This window comes from Nelumbo nucifera, chromosome 1, assembly GCF_055504915.1.
Source record: "Nelumbo nucifera cultivar China Antique chromosome 1, China Antique-T2T, whole genome shotgun sequence".
NCBI classification, from domain to species: domain Eukaryota; kingdom Viridiplantae; phylum Streptophyta; class Magnoliopsida; order Proteales; family Nelumbonaceae; genus Nelumbo; species Nelumbo nucifera.
The window spans coordinates 119,753,875-119,769,664 of record NC_142649.1 but is presented as its reverse complement, the minus strand read 5'-3'; the positions used below and the strand labels follow the sequence as shown (position 1 = coordinate 119,769,664).

The following is a 15,790-nucleotide window of genomic DNA, read 5'->3' as shown; positions in this document are numbered from 1 at the left end:
GAATTTAGGATGGCATCCACTTGCGTGCCAAGATCTAGCTCAGATCCAAGAGCTTCTAGTTCATTAATGTATCACATCATCTGAAGACAATGGTCATGAACTTTCTGCCCTTTGAACATTTGTGCGGTCGTGAACAATTTCAGGACCTTCTGTCGAGTAGAACGGTTCTGCTCTTCATACATTGTTTTTAGACTGTCCAATATGTCCTTGGCTAGTTCGATCTGATCGAACTGCCTCTGTATTGAGTTGTCTAATGAGGCAATGACAAAGCAGCGGGCTAGGGAGTTCTTATCCTCCCAATCTTGGTAGTCCCTCCTACGGGCCTCAGAAGCCCTATCAGCCGGACGTTCCGGGGTAGGATTTTTCACCACCTTGTCTAACTTTTCGGAAGTTAGGACCAGCATAAGATTTCTGTACCAGTCGGCATAGTTTGGGCCCTTAAGCTTGTTATCGTCTAGTAGCTTTGCAAATTGATCGTTTGCCATTTTATGATAAAACAGCAAAGACGTTAGTCCACAACCTTAATTTGATTCATGTTACCTACATAGATATGGTTTTTAATCTATGTTCCATTCTCATTTGTTCATCTCTGAGATTTCCCTCCTTTCTCAGTGACGGAGACGACGAAATGTCTCTGGAAATGTAGGAAATCACATGGGGTGTGTGAAGCCAACTGTTTCAGCTGCATAACCCCACCACCTTTCTGTGATGGATCATATCCACTCATCAAATGAGTTTCCTTTTTGGCCTCTGTCAGACAAGGTTCAGAGCCATTTTTAGGTAAACCTTTCTGTCCAGTGAGTGTTTACCCATCATATTCAGGTTACGCCAAGGTACCGTGAGAGAGTTCCCATTTTCTGGTGAAGCCCCTCCAACATCGGTCTATGACGCCCCTATCATCTTATGAAACACTCTGACAGATCCAATAGCAAATGGATAGCCCAATTTTATGGTGCGTTTCCTCATTACTGAAGGACCCATCATTGTGCTAATGACGGAAAGCCTTTAGAGAGTCCATCATATGGATCTCCCTATCGCATGCACTCATATTTGCTGGAGGGAACAAAATTATGCCCTAGTTCTAATTTAGGTCAAACTAGAGTGGCTCCCACTGACTTTCATAAAGTCAGATTTCTGGTGGGCCTTAATCGGCTAGGGGTTCCGTACGCATCCCTTTTCAGGGTTATGGGGCCCACCAAGCAAAGAGGGGTCATCCAATGACCTTAAGGAACACCATGGCAATGATGTGCATTCAGCCATGGTGTGCGCAAGAGCCACTAACGAGTCTTCATGGGCCAAGTGCTTATGGCCCATGGTCGCAGCACATCAAACATCCAAACATCACACGTAAAGGAGGAATTGATCCAATCAATTAACTGCTGTAAAGCCCATCGAATAGCCCATTTAAAATCTATATCATTAACAATTAATGTCTACTAGGTGTATGGGCTGAATCACAGTTAGCAGTTCGGCCCATACAGTTTATCTCACAATAATGGGCTTTTGCAGTTTTAACCCTTTAAAACTGGGCTTTACAGGTGGGCCAAATTAATCCCTGTAATTGAACATCAGATTTGGAACAGCAAGTGTGAGAAATATGGATTGAAAAATAGTCCCCTTCGAACCCCAGATTCGGTCCAAACAGTTTTGGTCCAATCTAGTCCGAAGTGGTCCAAAACTGATTTTCAATTCAAGAATTAATTCATGAAAGATCTGAAATTAATAATCTTGATTTTAAACAATCACAAATCAATTATAGACTGTTCACACCACTTGGAAAACAGAGGTTAATCACTATTGTTGCAGTTTCATAAACTGCAAATTGCAGGAAGCGATTTCTCCATCTGCAAATCTCCAGCGTTGCCATCTTCTTCCTTCTTATTTAATCAAGAAAAAAAACAATAGAAATCCTATTTCTATTAATTAATTACATTCTTGATCAAATCCGATACATTCAGTCTATAAAAATAAAAAAAATTATTTACAAACCGAATTGAATAAAATAAAAGAAAAAGGGTGCGCAGACCATCTGCGCCAAAACCCCACTGCGATCTCCAGGTTCGAACAATCCATTAAATCAAAATAAATAAAGAACAATTCTAAATAAATTTTGGATTTAATAAAAATTAATTTCAGATCAATCGCCCTTAACAAGAAACCATTTCTTGAAAAAAAGAAAGCAATCTGCGCAAATCTTGGAAGAACAACTTTTATCCATCTGCACAGGGTTAGATCTGATTTTCTTTTGGTTCAAGATTCGAACCTGTGGCTCTGATACCACTGAAAGAATGGTAGGATCCATCTAATGGACGCCAAAAAGATTGCGGAATGGGAGGGCGAATTTCAAAAAATTTTCCTACCTTCTTCTAACTGGGAATCGTATTCCCTAAATTTAGAATACCATATTCAAGGATCTTATTTGAACCACAAACAAACCAGATCTGAACCAAAAGGTAAAAGGGAGGAATATACCTGATCCGGAGAAGCGGTATCTCCCAAAGTTGGTGTTCACACCCAAAGAATACACCAAGATCCGTTCCTGCTAAAGATGACACAGCTGTGGATGGAACAGAACCAGCAGGGTGCGTCCTACACACTGGATCCTTCGCAAGAACCCTCTGAAAACACTAAACACTGAGCCTTTTTAGTCTTTCTTGCAAGACTGGTGTCAAGAACTGATTTCTTGACTTCCTTTTGCTGCAAAGATCGAATTTTGCAAAAGCGAATAGTGGCGGCTGGATGAAAACTCCTGGGACTAAGATGGCTGAACTTGTTTCTCTTCTCTCTGGAGTATGAATGAGATCTGATCTCAATTCGCAGGAGATATCCCTTGTGTACCAAAAAATGGTTCGAAATCTGATATTTCTCCACCTCTCTGTTCTTCCTCCCTCCTTCTTGATTAAGAAAACTCCTAATTAGGAGTTATCCCAATCCAAATCAGTATTTGGATTGATGATAGTCTTAATCCTATTTGCAGATTAAGTTAGCTTACTCCTGATCTTATCAAGAGGTTACCAGATTCAAATTTAATTTGAATTTGGTCTCCTAGAGTGGATAAGGTTAAAGGCCCTATCCTTTTGCTAACATTAATCTCATATTCGCCTCATATGGGTGATCATATCAGCCCACCTCGAAATGGGCTTTTGGCCCATTAAGTGTTCAGTGTTTAATTACTTTCCAATCTGCTGCCCAGTTGGGCTTCTTTGTATGGCATGGGACCCAAGCATTGATCTACACACCAGCCACATGGGTTCGGCCCAGCCTTTAATACAAGGCCCAACTGAATTCACTGAAAAACTCAGTAAACCCCTGAGCCAATCATATGGACCCTATGGGCCCAACACTTACATTAAGTGGTCCCTGGGCCAAGCCATCTTATAAAAACCCAAGGACTGTGGGCAGGTGCAAGATTAGCCCATCAGGTACTATCCTAAATGGTTTACACTGAACCTCTCAGCCCTTAATGATTAAGCACTGCCCGACAAGAGAGGTCCTCTTCTTCGGCTGCAACGAACAGTGCTGCACTCTCCACTCACATGGATCCCGGGAATTAAAACCATTTGCAAACATTTTGAAACCGTACATATATAATATATATAAATTTTGCAAAACAAAATTCCAACGATTGAAATCAACTGCCGGCAATTTGGTTTCCATCAGAGAGAGTGCATTCCCGATCATTACCCTTTGTCCGACAAAGTGGCTGATCCTGTCACTATGATCACCCACTCAGATGAATTCTCAAATTGCCCCAACATACCCAGGTTTTGACCCCCATCTAAGGATCTCACTGATTGGCATATCAAAGACAGCCTGATCCGACATCTAGTGAAGTGTCACAATCGAGTCTAAGGGTCAGGTGTAACTTTCCAGTTTTGCCCATTTGTCTCCAAGGTCCAGGGCAATACTGGAAATCTGGTCGGGTTCAAGGATTCGACTAATCCCATACTGCATGTGCCTTGGGTCTTACCCTGGTGGCCGAGACAGGCCATCCCAACACTTGGTGGCACACCAGTATCAGCCTTGGCAGGATAAATCTCCCCAGACTTATCCAATGGCTATGAACATTTAAGACTAACACGAGTCTCTATAAGTGTCCAGTTTTAGGGTCTTACACAGAATTAAACCAAACAACATGAATCAAACATGCACTTTATTTATTTCCACTAAATAACAAAAGTACATCAAATCGGATTGAAGCTAAGGGCATACAAAAACTGTCTAACAACAGTGACAATACTAATAACGACGAGCTACGTACCAACGTCGACCTACTTGACGAGGTGAGGGACCTCGCATACATCAGAACCGCAGTATACCAGCAAAGGGTATCTCGGTACTACAACGCCAGAGTTAAGAAACGAAACTTCCGCGTCGGTGACCTGGTCCTCCGCAAAATCCTGGTACCTGAGCCTGACGTTGGCAAACTCGGGCTGAACTGGGAAGGATCCTACCGAGTGAAGAGAGTACTCGGGGGAGCGTACGAGCTCGAGACCCTGGAAGGTAAGCGGGTACCCCGGGCATGGAACATCGTCAACTTACGATGATTTTACTTATAAGTTAACAAACTAAGTAGGCCATGAGCCACTGCCGAGCTAGCAAAAACCTCGGCACCCTAAGGCCCAGAATGTCGAGCTAACAAGGACCTCGGCACCAAAAGGGGCAGAATACCGAGCTAAAGATGACCTCGACACATCATTGACTAAAGCAATCTGGGGCGGAGAACAGGTCGGGCACATAGCCTCACTATGTTAACTCGCCTCGGGGCACAAGTCAAGCAGCTCGGGTATAGTCACTTCGGCAAATGGAGAATATTTGCCCAACATATTCGAACAGAAAAAGTACTTCATTGCTAAATGTTTTCTTACGAGCTCACAAGCCTAGAGGTCAATCTTCCTCACCTTCAGAAGGGACTTCGACAACACCCGAAGGACCCGCTTCGTCTTCGGAATTCGCATCGTCATCAGCTGCGACATCCATCTCCTCAGTGATGCGCGAGGTGGCTATGGCGCTGGTATCGTGGTCGGGGTACGTGTTCCTTATCATCCATCGGCTCAACTTGAAAGCCCGTCTGTACAAGCCCACCATCATGTCGTCAAAGCGTGGCAAGGCGATATAATCCTCAATGGCTTTCGCCTTCGCCTCCTCAACAACCTGAGAAAAGATCTGCGTCTTCTCCCTAATGTCTTCCTGAAGGTACTCGACCTGGTGCTCCAGTACCAACTTCAGATCGGCCATATGCCTCACCACCGTTCCTAAGGCCTCTTTGTCTCTCTGAGACCTCGATAGCTCAGCCTTGGTAGCTTCTGCCCGTCTCAAGCGTCTCTTCGCCTGGATCGCCAAGGCGTGGATAGAGGAGTTCACCTGCCAGAATGAGGACAAATCAGCTCGGAAAAAAAAAAGAAAAAAAACCCACTTTGACTTACCACCATGGCGTAAGTTGCAGCCTGAGCACCTATGAGATTGGTAGGGAGATCGGCCCACTACGCGACCTCCTCAGGACAAGTGGCGGCCTTGCTTTTTCGGAGAGCGTAGCCCGGCGTCAGCGCGCTCCCAATCCCACCGTTGCTCCCCGAGCCCGAAGGTGCAGCCCGGGCATAGGGAGCCCCTGCCTCCTCTTGAACTGAAGGGGGCACCTCGGGCTCCCAGGAGGCTCCATCCTCGGTACCTCGGGCTCCGCCACCCGGGAAGGATCGGCGCGAACTCGCTTAGCAGCTCTCTTCTTTCGCTTCATGCCAGCAAACAAGTTCGCACCTCGAGTCTTGTCTGCCTCCATAACACTTGCGAAAAGGAGCTCGGCGTTAGAAGACGGGAATAAAAGCAGAAACAAAAGTATCTTTATGAGCAAGAAACCTACCCGAACTCAGACCGGCCTGAATGAGTTTATCCTCTGTCAGATAGGCTTCGCATTTTAGCCCAAGCCGAGCCTAGTCCCGGAGGCCCTTCACTGTATCTTCATCTAAAACAACACCGGGGTCAGGAGCGGCCAAACCCCACACAGTAGGAAACGGCCACCCCGTAGAACTCTGAACTAGGAAGTAGTCCCGCTTCCACACCGGGACCTTGTTTGGGAGATCGTGTAAGAGCTTAAAGCTCAGGCGAGGTGACAAGTAATATGCCCTCCTACGCCCGGTCAGGGGACCGGCTTGTTTCTTAAGCATGAGAATAGTGGAAAAAATTTCTAAGTTCGGGTGATGGTCCCGACAAGGTTGTGGATAGAGTTCGGGTGAAGCTGACCTATAGTGACGTTGAAGTGGTTCATAACCTCGACGATTAGGGGACGGAAGGGAAGGCGCAGCCCAACAACAAGCTGCTCCCGGAATATCACGATCTCATCCAGACCGTGCTCCCAAGGAAAGTCGCCCGAGGGTAAAAAGTAAGTATACTCCCCGAGCAGGTTGTATTGGACGATAAGGGACCAAAGACTTTCGGACGTCATAGTAGAGGGTCCGAACTTATCTGGCACCCGACCTCGACGAGAGGTGGATGCCAAGCTACCCGAGGTGACTCGGCCTACGGGCTCAAACTCGAGCTCTTCCTCGAGCTCTACCTCGGGCCCTGCATCGGACTCACTAAGGCCGTCGGAGGTAGCAGCTCGGTTCGTAGAACCAGCGTCTGACCCCCCCCCCAAAGGGCTATCCGTGCTACTAAAACTAGACATCGAAAACAAAGAAGGCTAAGGACTCACCAGGAAAAGCTACCGAACAACAGACGAGTGATCGAACTACGGGCGAGTGACGCGAGCTGGCCTGCTTGGACGCGAGCTCAAGGAACAAACGCTGAAGGATAACAGAGGAAAGTGACTGGGGGTCCCCCCACTATTTAAAGCCACTGTACCCGCACATCAATGGCCAGGATCGAAACCATCCAACGGCTCACCGCAAAGTTAGCTGTGCAGTCCCCAACGAAAAGACACTTTGGCACGCACGTTCGAAAATTTGAAATTGTTTGGCGCGCACGTTCAAAATTTTAAAAATTTGAAAATCATTGGCGCGCGTGAGCCACACGCAGCCCGGGATTGACCCCTGGTCGAGCCAAGCCAACCCTGGTTGAGCCGAGAACACAAGCAGACCGGACCAAAAAAGTTCCTGATCAAGGCCAAAGTGTCCCGAGGCAAATCCACCTGTCATCTCGTGAACTACCCATGCCGGATCAAGACCCCGAGCACGGGGAGTAGGGGGCAATTGATGAAGGAAGATTTGACCCGACCCCTTGGCTATGCAACACGTGGAAGCAACCGAGAGTGACCTGGTAGAAATGCCAGCTCGGCACGGCAGCAGGCCCACAACCCGAGCTCTGAACTAAAGAGCCGAGCTCCCTCGAAGGAACCTGCAACCCGAGCTCCGAACTAAAGAGCCGAGCTCCCTCGAAGGAACCTGCAACCCGAGCTCCGAACTAAAGAGGGTCGAGCTCCCTCGAAGGAACCTACAAACCGAGCTCCAAACTAAAGAGTCCCGAGCTCTCCCTTCGAGGTCCTGAGCCTTACAAGCACCAAAGGCAAAAAACCCAAACTGCTCGCCCAGGGGCAGTTCGGGCCATTCTCCTATCCGAACTCGAGACTTCACATTAAAAGACCACTTCGGCTCCAAATCGCCTAACTGAGCAATCGTACCTAATGCCCAGGAGACCGTACACGGAGGCGGCACACCTGACCGATCAGTGGACTAACACATGACAACCGCCATCCAACGGCCACCTACCACTGCCATCCCAGACGGACAGAGGCGGCCCTGGCAACTAGCAGTGGAGGTTATGACACCCGAACTAGCAGTTGACAGTGGAGGTTATGACACCCGAACTGGTAGTTGACAGAAGGAAGTGACCCGATCTGGAAGAGGTAATGATGCCCGAACTGGCAGAGGCATGGAAGTGAGCACCCAGGGTGATTATAAAAGGCCCCCATCTCACAAAGAAGAATGTATGTGATTCTTGTGTTTTCTGGTCTTAGAATTCCTCATTTCCCTTGCCTTCTGAAGAACACTAACTTGAGCTTCAGAGTGTTCCAACTGGGTTCCTCCCCGGAAGCCTCCATTTTCTTCCTTGTTTCAGACACCTTCGATCTCGTTAGAAGTGAGGTAACCGGCAGTTAGGATAGACCGGATCGCGCATCATCAAGTAGTATGCAGGAATCAATGAAAATTAAGTAGACTTTAAAATGATTGGTTGAGATCCGGATACAATGTCATATCTCCTCCTGCCAATAAACTAGTTCCAACACCCTCCCAACATAATCTTTTTGAAAGTAGGGCTGCAAGTTGGGCCGGGTTGAGGCCAACCCTAGCCCAACCCAAAGTTCTAAACCCCCAACCCTTATCCTAACCCAACCCAACATGACCAACCTTCTTCCTATCCTTAAAATCTTGTATAACTTCTTAACCTTAGATTTTAACTCAACTTTCATTATATAAATTAATCCTATGTTTTATTAGTATTTGTTTTTTTTCATGTTTTTATTGGTTCTTTAAGTACAAAATTCAGAAGAAAGTATTTGAAATGACTATAATTTATTATGATGACTTATAATAAATCTCTTATGAATAATAAGCTATGTGTTATGAACACACCACCCGGCAACGCACGGCGGCACAGCCATAGGCAGCAGCACACACAACGGGCCGCCTAGCGGCACGCACCGCCCGGCAGCGCCGCATAGCAGGCTGGCAGCACGCGGCACATACCGCCCGACAGGGAGCTGCACGCACACGCCCGACACCACACGGCAGCGGCACCATGGCGCGCGACACGCACCGCCAGGCAGCAGCGCGCATTGCACGGCAGCACGCACCGCGCACACGCCGGCGCTGCAAGGCAGCGATACCATGAGCCGCGCGCCTGCACTGTGCTGCAGCAGCACTGCGCGCCCGCACGCGGGGCAGGGCACCATGAGCCGCGGGCATGCACCCGGTAGCAGCAGTAGGGCGGGGCCCACGCGACAACTCATAGGGGTGGGCCCATCCTTATCTGAATATGCCAACTTGCCACCAGCTTACCTTATCCCTTATCCCTTATCTTTATCTAATCTTATCCTTATCTTATCTTAAGTAAGAGTGAGTTACCATTAGGAGTAGGTAATTAGGAGTTTGAGTTCAAGTTGGAGTTTGAGTTTAATTAGGAATTTCCTTATGTAATCTCCTATTTAAGGAGCTACGAATTGAAATAAAACATTATTTAGTTTCCAGCCAAGAAAAGAGTGAGGAGAGTTTGGGGGGTCTCTTGGACAAATCACCCCAAGGGAGAGTTCGGGTGGTCTCTTGGATAAATCACCCACTAGATAGGCAAAATAGGGTCTGTGCGCAAGGCCAAAGGCAAGGGAAGATCAGGGGTTCCTGCCGTGGAACGACCTGTGACGCAATCCTACGCTTGGGCCCATAACATCTTGGTATCAGAGCCTACCGTCATGGGGGAACAGGAGTCGCTGACTTCCAGGGTCCACGAGCTAGAGCATAGGCTCGCCGAAACCTGCTTGGAAGTGCGTGAGGTCAAGGATGATGTCCGGGAGTAGCGACGCCTTCTGGAAGCGTTTCTCTCCAACAACGAAAGAAGCTCGGAGGGAACCGCCACCACCAACAGCCATCGACCGGACAGGGCGGAGACGTCCAGCGAACAGCAGACCGCTGCCCCAACAGCCGCTGTTATTCCAAAGTACAGTCGGCTGGAATTTCCATCCTAAACGGCGCGGGAGACCCACTGGGATGGTTGCACCGCTGCGAACAGTTCTTCCGCAACCAGCGCACTGATGACAAGGACAAGGTCAGCTTGGCCGCGTTCCATCTGACCGAAGAAGCGCAGCTCTGGTTCTACCGAGTGGAGTAGGAGGAACCAGGTCTTAGTTGGGGACAGTTCAAGTCGTACTGCCTCCTTCGGTTCGGACCCCCACTAACAAACAACCCTTTGGGGGAACTCATTAATCTCAAGCAGACCAGTACCGTAGCAGAGTATCAGCGGGAGTTCCAGACCCTTCTCGCCAGGGCCTCTTCAGTACGACCGGACCAGCAGGTTGATATGTTCACAGCGGGTCTAGCCGAATCCCTGAGAGTTGATGTAGAGATGCAGAGCCCACCTAACCTGGTCACAGCAATGAATTTAGCCCGAGCCTTCGAACGCAAACTGTAGATCAGTCGAGGGCCGTTCAGTAGGGGATGCCCAGTAGTGGCTTGGACAAACCCGAAGCCTACTGGAGGAGGGTCTTCACTAGCAGACAACAGGGAACCACTCGGAATGGCCTCATATCCAGCAGCCAGCCCAGAACGGAAGCCATAGATGAGCACCAATTCCATATCAACATCCAGTGTGGGGAGCAACGGCGGTACACCTCCTATCAAGCACTTGTCAAGGGCTGAGATGGCAGAACGCAGGGCGAGGGGGCAATGTTTTAATTGCGATGAACCCTACTCGGCAGGGCACAGGTGCAAGAGACTTTTCTGCCTCCTTGTGAAACAAGAGGAAGATGAGGATGAACCCCTCCATGGGAACCCGATCCAGGAGGGCAAAGCCACCCAGGATTCCCTTGAGGGTGTTTCGACACCCAATTCGAGCTTGGGGACAAGCTCGTAGTCTGGGAGGGGTGTGATGTTATGAACACACCACCCGGCAACGCACGGCGGCACAGCCATAGGCAGCAGCACACACAGCGGGCCGCCTAGCGGCACGCACCGCCCGGCAGCGCCGCATAGCAGGCTGGCAGCACGCGGCACATACCGCCCGACAGGGCGCTGCACGCACACGCCCGACACCATGGCGCGCGACACGCACCGCCAGGCAGCAGCGCGCACTGCACGGCAGCACGCACCGCGCACACGCCGGCGCCGCAAGGCAGCGATACCATGTGCCGCGCGCCCGCACGCGCGGTAGGGCACCATGAGCCGCGCGCATGCACCCGGTAGCAGCAGCAGGGCGGGGCCCACGCGATAGCTCATAGGGGTGGGCCCATCCTTATCTGAATATGCTAACTCGCCACCAGCTTACCTTATCCCTTATCCCTTATCTTTATCTAATCTTATCCTTATCTTATCTTAAGTAAGAGTGAGTTACCATTAGGAGTAGGTAATTAGGAGTTTGAGTTCAAGTTAGAGTTTGAGTTTAATTAGGAATTTCCTTCTGTAATCTCCTATTTAAGGAGCTACGAATTGAAATAAAACATTATTTAGTTTCCAGCCAAGAAAAGAGTGAGGAGAGTTTGGGTGGTCTCTTGGACAAATCACCCCAAGGGAGAGTTCAGGTGGTCTCTTGGACAAATCACCCACTAGATAGGCAAAATAGGGTCTGTGCGCAAGGCCAAAGGCAAGGGAAGATCAGGGGTTCCTGCCGTGGAACGACCCATGACGCGATCCTACGCTCGGGCCCATAACACTATGGGTGACAAACAACAAAGAAGAGATAAAGAATAATATATTCAAAAAATATAAAATATGTTATCAATGAACATTTCCAATTAAGATTAAGTGAAATGATTATGTTAAATGAAATAAATGATAGTACCTCTCTTAATTTACAGATGGCATTGTCTTCACAAAACAGACATTAGATACAGCATTACCCACGCCATTTAATTAAAAAACTTGCGCTGGAGACTATTGATGTCATAATGTGTTGTCATATCAAGGATTTCATGAGGGCAGAGTTGGTCATCATCCTTGAGTGCATTAAGCTGTAAGTTGCCAAGAGTAGTTATTAGGTTACTTACAATTCCATTAATCAAGTTTCAATTTAATCCATGTGCTGAAGGTTGAAAGGAAGCCCCCAATTAATTGAGTTTTTAGCAACTGAAAAGATTTTGATTTCTTTGTCAGAGGAGAACCGTCATGTGTGCACATGTGATATGTGCAATATAAAATATAAGATGACAATTGAGACAAGTACCAATAATTCATCATATCATATATAAAAAAGAAAACAACTAACGATGGCTGCCCAAACAAGGAAAATTAAACAAGGCCACAGAAACAATTAATTATTGGAGACCTGACAGAATATGGATTGACAATTAATTCATCATCAAATAATTGCAGTAGTTGGTGAATATCATATATACAAAATATATATACTACAATACCCCACCCACCAGTAGGGGTGTAGGGGTGTGCAATGAGGAAATATTATATCATGATTCATGTAGAACTCTACATCAGAATCATCCATCCTTGTGCAATCTTAAACCAAGCCGGATATAGGAAGATCATCACTAGTAATATAGCTGTTGTTCATCATGCTAATCGCAATCGCATTCTTTCATTGCACCCTTGTCATTCTAGCTTCTTCCTGGCCGGCCCAGAACACACACGCAGAGAGAATTCTCTAAGCACGGCTGCTGCTCTTTCGACGTCCTGCACTCCCAAAAGTCCAGAAGGGTTTGGCAGGAGTGCGCTTCAATGCCTTGACTCCCAAGGGGTTGTTATTGCTCTGTTGCATTTGGGGGATGACGATGATGATGATGAAAAGAAAGTTAGATATGATCGATATATTTCCCATCATTAATATATATATTAATTGTACACAAGTGATCAAAATAGTAAAATAAAAAAACATAAAACAGTAAGTGAATGATATATACCAATTGGCAGGTCCCTGCATCAATGTTGCAAACGGGAAACTCATGTGGGCAGCAGCTGTAATGGTCTTCACAGCAGGTAGCAGACTCTAGTGGGCAGCATCCCCATGCAAAGCAGAAGCTGCCAAATTGGTAGACACAGCAGCAAGTGTTACTCTCAGGACACGAGTAGTAACCATCACAGACGGTGGGGGGCGTCACCGGAGAGGGGGGAGAAGGGCCTGGGTTAGGAGGGTTCTGTCCCTTCTTGATGGGATACGATGCCTCCATTGCAATTCCGCACTTGCCGTTATCTGTGCTGGCCAGGTTACGCTCCATCCTAATATACCCCTCCTCACCCCAGCTGCTACCCCACGAATTCCTGACAATCCAGTAGTCTACACCATTTTCTGAGCCATATCCTACTGTGATCACACCGTGGTCCAGCGCTGTTCCACATCGTCCTGTGAATATACCCTGGAGATGAAAATGATCAAGGCTTACCCTTAATTCCATTACAAATGAAATGTGATGCTTAATTTCTTATTTCTTTGAGTTGAATATTACTTTTCCCATATAAAAATGTCAATGGTTTAATTTCTTGGTTGCAAGAAAAAGAATCATCACTGCTACTAAAATACAAAAGGGTTCTGGAAATCTGGATAACCAAGTACGTTTCTTCAGCACTTGGTAGAAAATTTGGATTCAGATCAATCACCATTCAACAATAGGCAGTGCGAACTAAAGAATTCAATTAAATGAAATAAACCATGACCATTTGATCAGGAGATATCATAGAATATGTAACAGATAGAAAGCCACAAGTCCCCCCCACCCCCGGTGGAAGGCTCAATCCAGTGCGAGGGATCATCCTTGTTTGGTCCAATTCAACTCGCCTGAGCCTATGCATAAAAATTCAATTAACAAATGTGCAAATTAAAAGAGAGGGTAGTTTGTTGACTTACGGACTGGTAGAGCTGGAAGGCCCTGCCACCAGCTTCAATGGCAACGCTGACGGGTTGATGTGCCACCGCCTTCTGCAAGGCCTTCTCGTCGTTCACCGGAACATCTTCGTACGAATCAATTGTAACAACACGTGCATTTTTCTGCATTAAAAACAAAATCTTTCATTAGTTAATTACATTGACAATCCAGTTCCACTGAATTCATTCAAGTATTTAACCCAGGATTATATTAATTTCTAATCTTCAAGATATATTATGCTTATTGGGTATACAATTTAAATCCAAAATGGGAAAAAAAAAAACAAAAGAAGAAGAGAGAGGGAGAGAAACTAACCCGATAGGTATCGCATTGGCCGTCGCGACCTGTGTAGGGGTAATCCTCTTCGGTATCAATGCCGCCGTTCTCGATGATGAACTCGAAGGCGTAATCCATAAGGCCTCCGTTGCATCCCTGGTTATACGATGTGTCACACTCCACCAACTCCTGTTCCGACAGCGATATCAATTCGCCGGTCACGATCTGGTTTATCCCCTCCACCGCCGCAACGGTCGAGAACGCCCAGCAACTCCCTTAATTATTTTTTTATATAAAAACTAATTAATTATTGATTAAACATTAAATTAAATTCGTAATTACTAATTAAGAGCGAGCGACAAACAGATGCCCACAGGGAGCCGACCGGGCACGAATGGTAGTTGGCAGGCGGTCCGACCTATATTTCTCACCAGTCACAGTAACAGAAAATTCTCTATAACTTTTTTTCTTGGACGTCAGAAATTATCCGACATTAGGCGCTATCAAACGACCTCGTAGTTAGAGAAAATTCTGTCATCAAAACCCGAAAAAATTGAAATAAAGCAAAGCAGGGAGTTCTGAATTTCTGATCGTGGACGGGAGATGGATTGGTGGTGGGCAGAGGGGCTTTACCGAAAAAAAAAAGGACCGGTGGTGGACTCTCCCTAGTCCCTACTCCCTCCTAATCCAAATAATTAAATTAAACCTAGATAGTTAAAATTACAATAAAGACCTTTAGAATTTAGAAATAACCTTGGTAAGGGTATTAAGGTAATTTAAAGCCTTTACTTACTCATCGAGGAAAAGGAGATAACATGCATGAACAGGAACTGAGGGAGGAAAGTGGAAAGGAAACAGAATAAAAAATAAATAATTAATTAATTAAGAGAGACTTGGCGGTCAGCACTCACCACAACTGCCCTGATCTTTGACGGGAACGACGGCACCTTTTTCCCTCCAATCGACGGACGAAGGCAAGTCGTCGTCGGCCTGGAAAGCGTATCGGTTGCTTTTGGCCCTGGAATCCCTCTTGTTGGGGTTGGGCTTCTTGCCCAAATACAAAGCCCGGTACTCGGCGTTGGTGAGATCGGCGAACCGGTTCAAACCCAGCCTGTAGGTGTGGTTCTGAGAGTTGTGCTCGTCGATGAACTTAAGGTTATCCTTGAAGATCTCGAACCTCTTTTCCTTCTCCCCCAAAGCGTTATAAGCCTTACCGTGTCTGACGAGCCAAGTCTCGTAAAGAGCCTTAACTTGTTCATTGGTCCTCCCACCGGACGTTAGTCCATGCTCCTTGTTGTAGCTTATGATCGACATGTCCATGGCGGAAGACATGGCCAAGGACAAAAGCAAGAGGACGACCACGACTGGCACCATGGAAGAAAGGGACGAACTAGAGAAATCCATTATTTATCTCAGAAAGACAAATACAGAAGAAGAGATGAAATTGGCTCTCCAAAAGCAAGGAGGACAGGGGTTTATATAAGAGAAGCGGAAGGGCTTCAAAGGCGGGGAGGGCACTAATTACTAATTACTAAACTTAAACTTGATTAAAAATAAAATAGGGAGACCTGTCCTAACACTAAGTAATCGGAGACACAGAGAACGAGAGAGGTGGAAATTCTGAAATATCTCGTTCCTCACTCCTGAGAGAGGACGAGAGACGAGCTGTAATAGGAAAACTTCTTTGACCGTCCTTAGCTTTTTTATGTTTAAATTTCTACGAAAACGAATATTATTTTGCCATGTTTCATATGTTGGTGGGACTGTGAAATGGTGAAATTTTTACTTCTCTCTCCCTATTTGAGTGTTTCACGTTGCATTAAAAAAATAAATAAATAAATTGCTGAAACTTCACTGTACATTCTGAAAATTGCGGTTCACTACCATAATTTGTGCTAATAATACTATCCCCCCCTAAACCTCCTGACTTTATTGCATCCACATCCTTTCCCTTAGCTAATAACGGTATCCAATTGACGGTACGGTTTAAGTTGCATTTAAACC

The 15,790-nt window shown here is 46.6% G+C and overlaps 2 protein-coding genes across 2 annotated transcripts; both read right to left on the bottom strand.

Annotated features, from left to right (window-relative positions):
- Positions 1–4,218: 4,218 nt before the first annotated feature.
- Positions 4,219–6,063, bottom strand: LOC148803748 (uncharacterized). The gene is made up of 2 exons (XM_088901856.1): positions 5,427–6,063; positions 4,219–5,364 (listed from the first exon to the last, which is right to left on the bottom strand). The coding sequence occupies exons 1-2, from the start codon at positions 5,430–5,432 to the stop codon at positions 4,888–4,890; spliced, it is 483 nt and encodes a 160-aa protein (XP_088757982.1). The 5' UTR covers positions 5,433–6,063; the 3' UTR covers positions 4,219–4,887.
- A 5,890-nt stretch (positions 6,064–11,953) lies between these two features.
- On the bottom strand, positions 11,954–15,505 carry LOC104588116 (cysteine proteinase mucunain-like). The gene is made up of 5 exons (XM_010245936.2): positions 14,698–15,505; positions 13,826–14,061; positions 13,492–13,632; positions 12,551–13,003; positions 11,954–12,399 (listed from the first exon to the last, which is right to left on the bottom strand). Exons 1-5 carry the CDS (start codon positions 15,188–15,190, stop codon positions 12,295–12,297), a joined length of 1,428 nt encoding a protein of 475 aa, XP_010244238.1. The 5' UTR covers positions 15,191–15,505; the 3' UTR covers positions 11,954–12,294.
- Positions 15,506–15,790: the final 285 nt, after the last annotated feature.

Coding starts and splice junctions, on each gene's coding strand:
- LOC104588116 (XM_010245936.2), bottom strand. CDS start 15,190: ATGGATTTCTCTAGTTCGTCCCTTTCTTCCATGGTGCCAGTCGTGGTC. Junction 14,062..14,697: donor CAAAGATCAGGGCAGTTGTG/GTGAGTGCTGAC, acceptor AAAATAATTAAG/GGAGTTGCTGGGCGTTCTCG. Junction 13,004..13,491: donor CCTTCCAGCTCTACCAGTCC/GTAAGTCAACAA, acceptor TTTCATCTCCAG/GGTATATTCACAGGACGATG.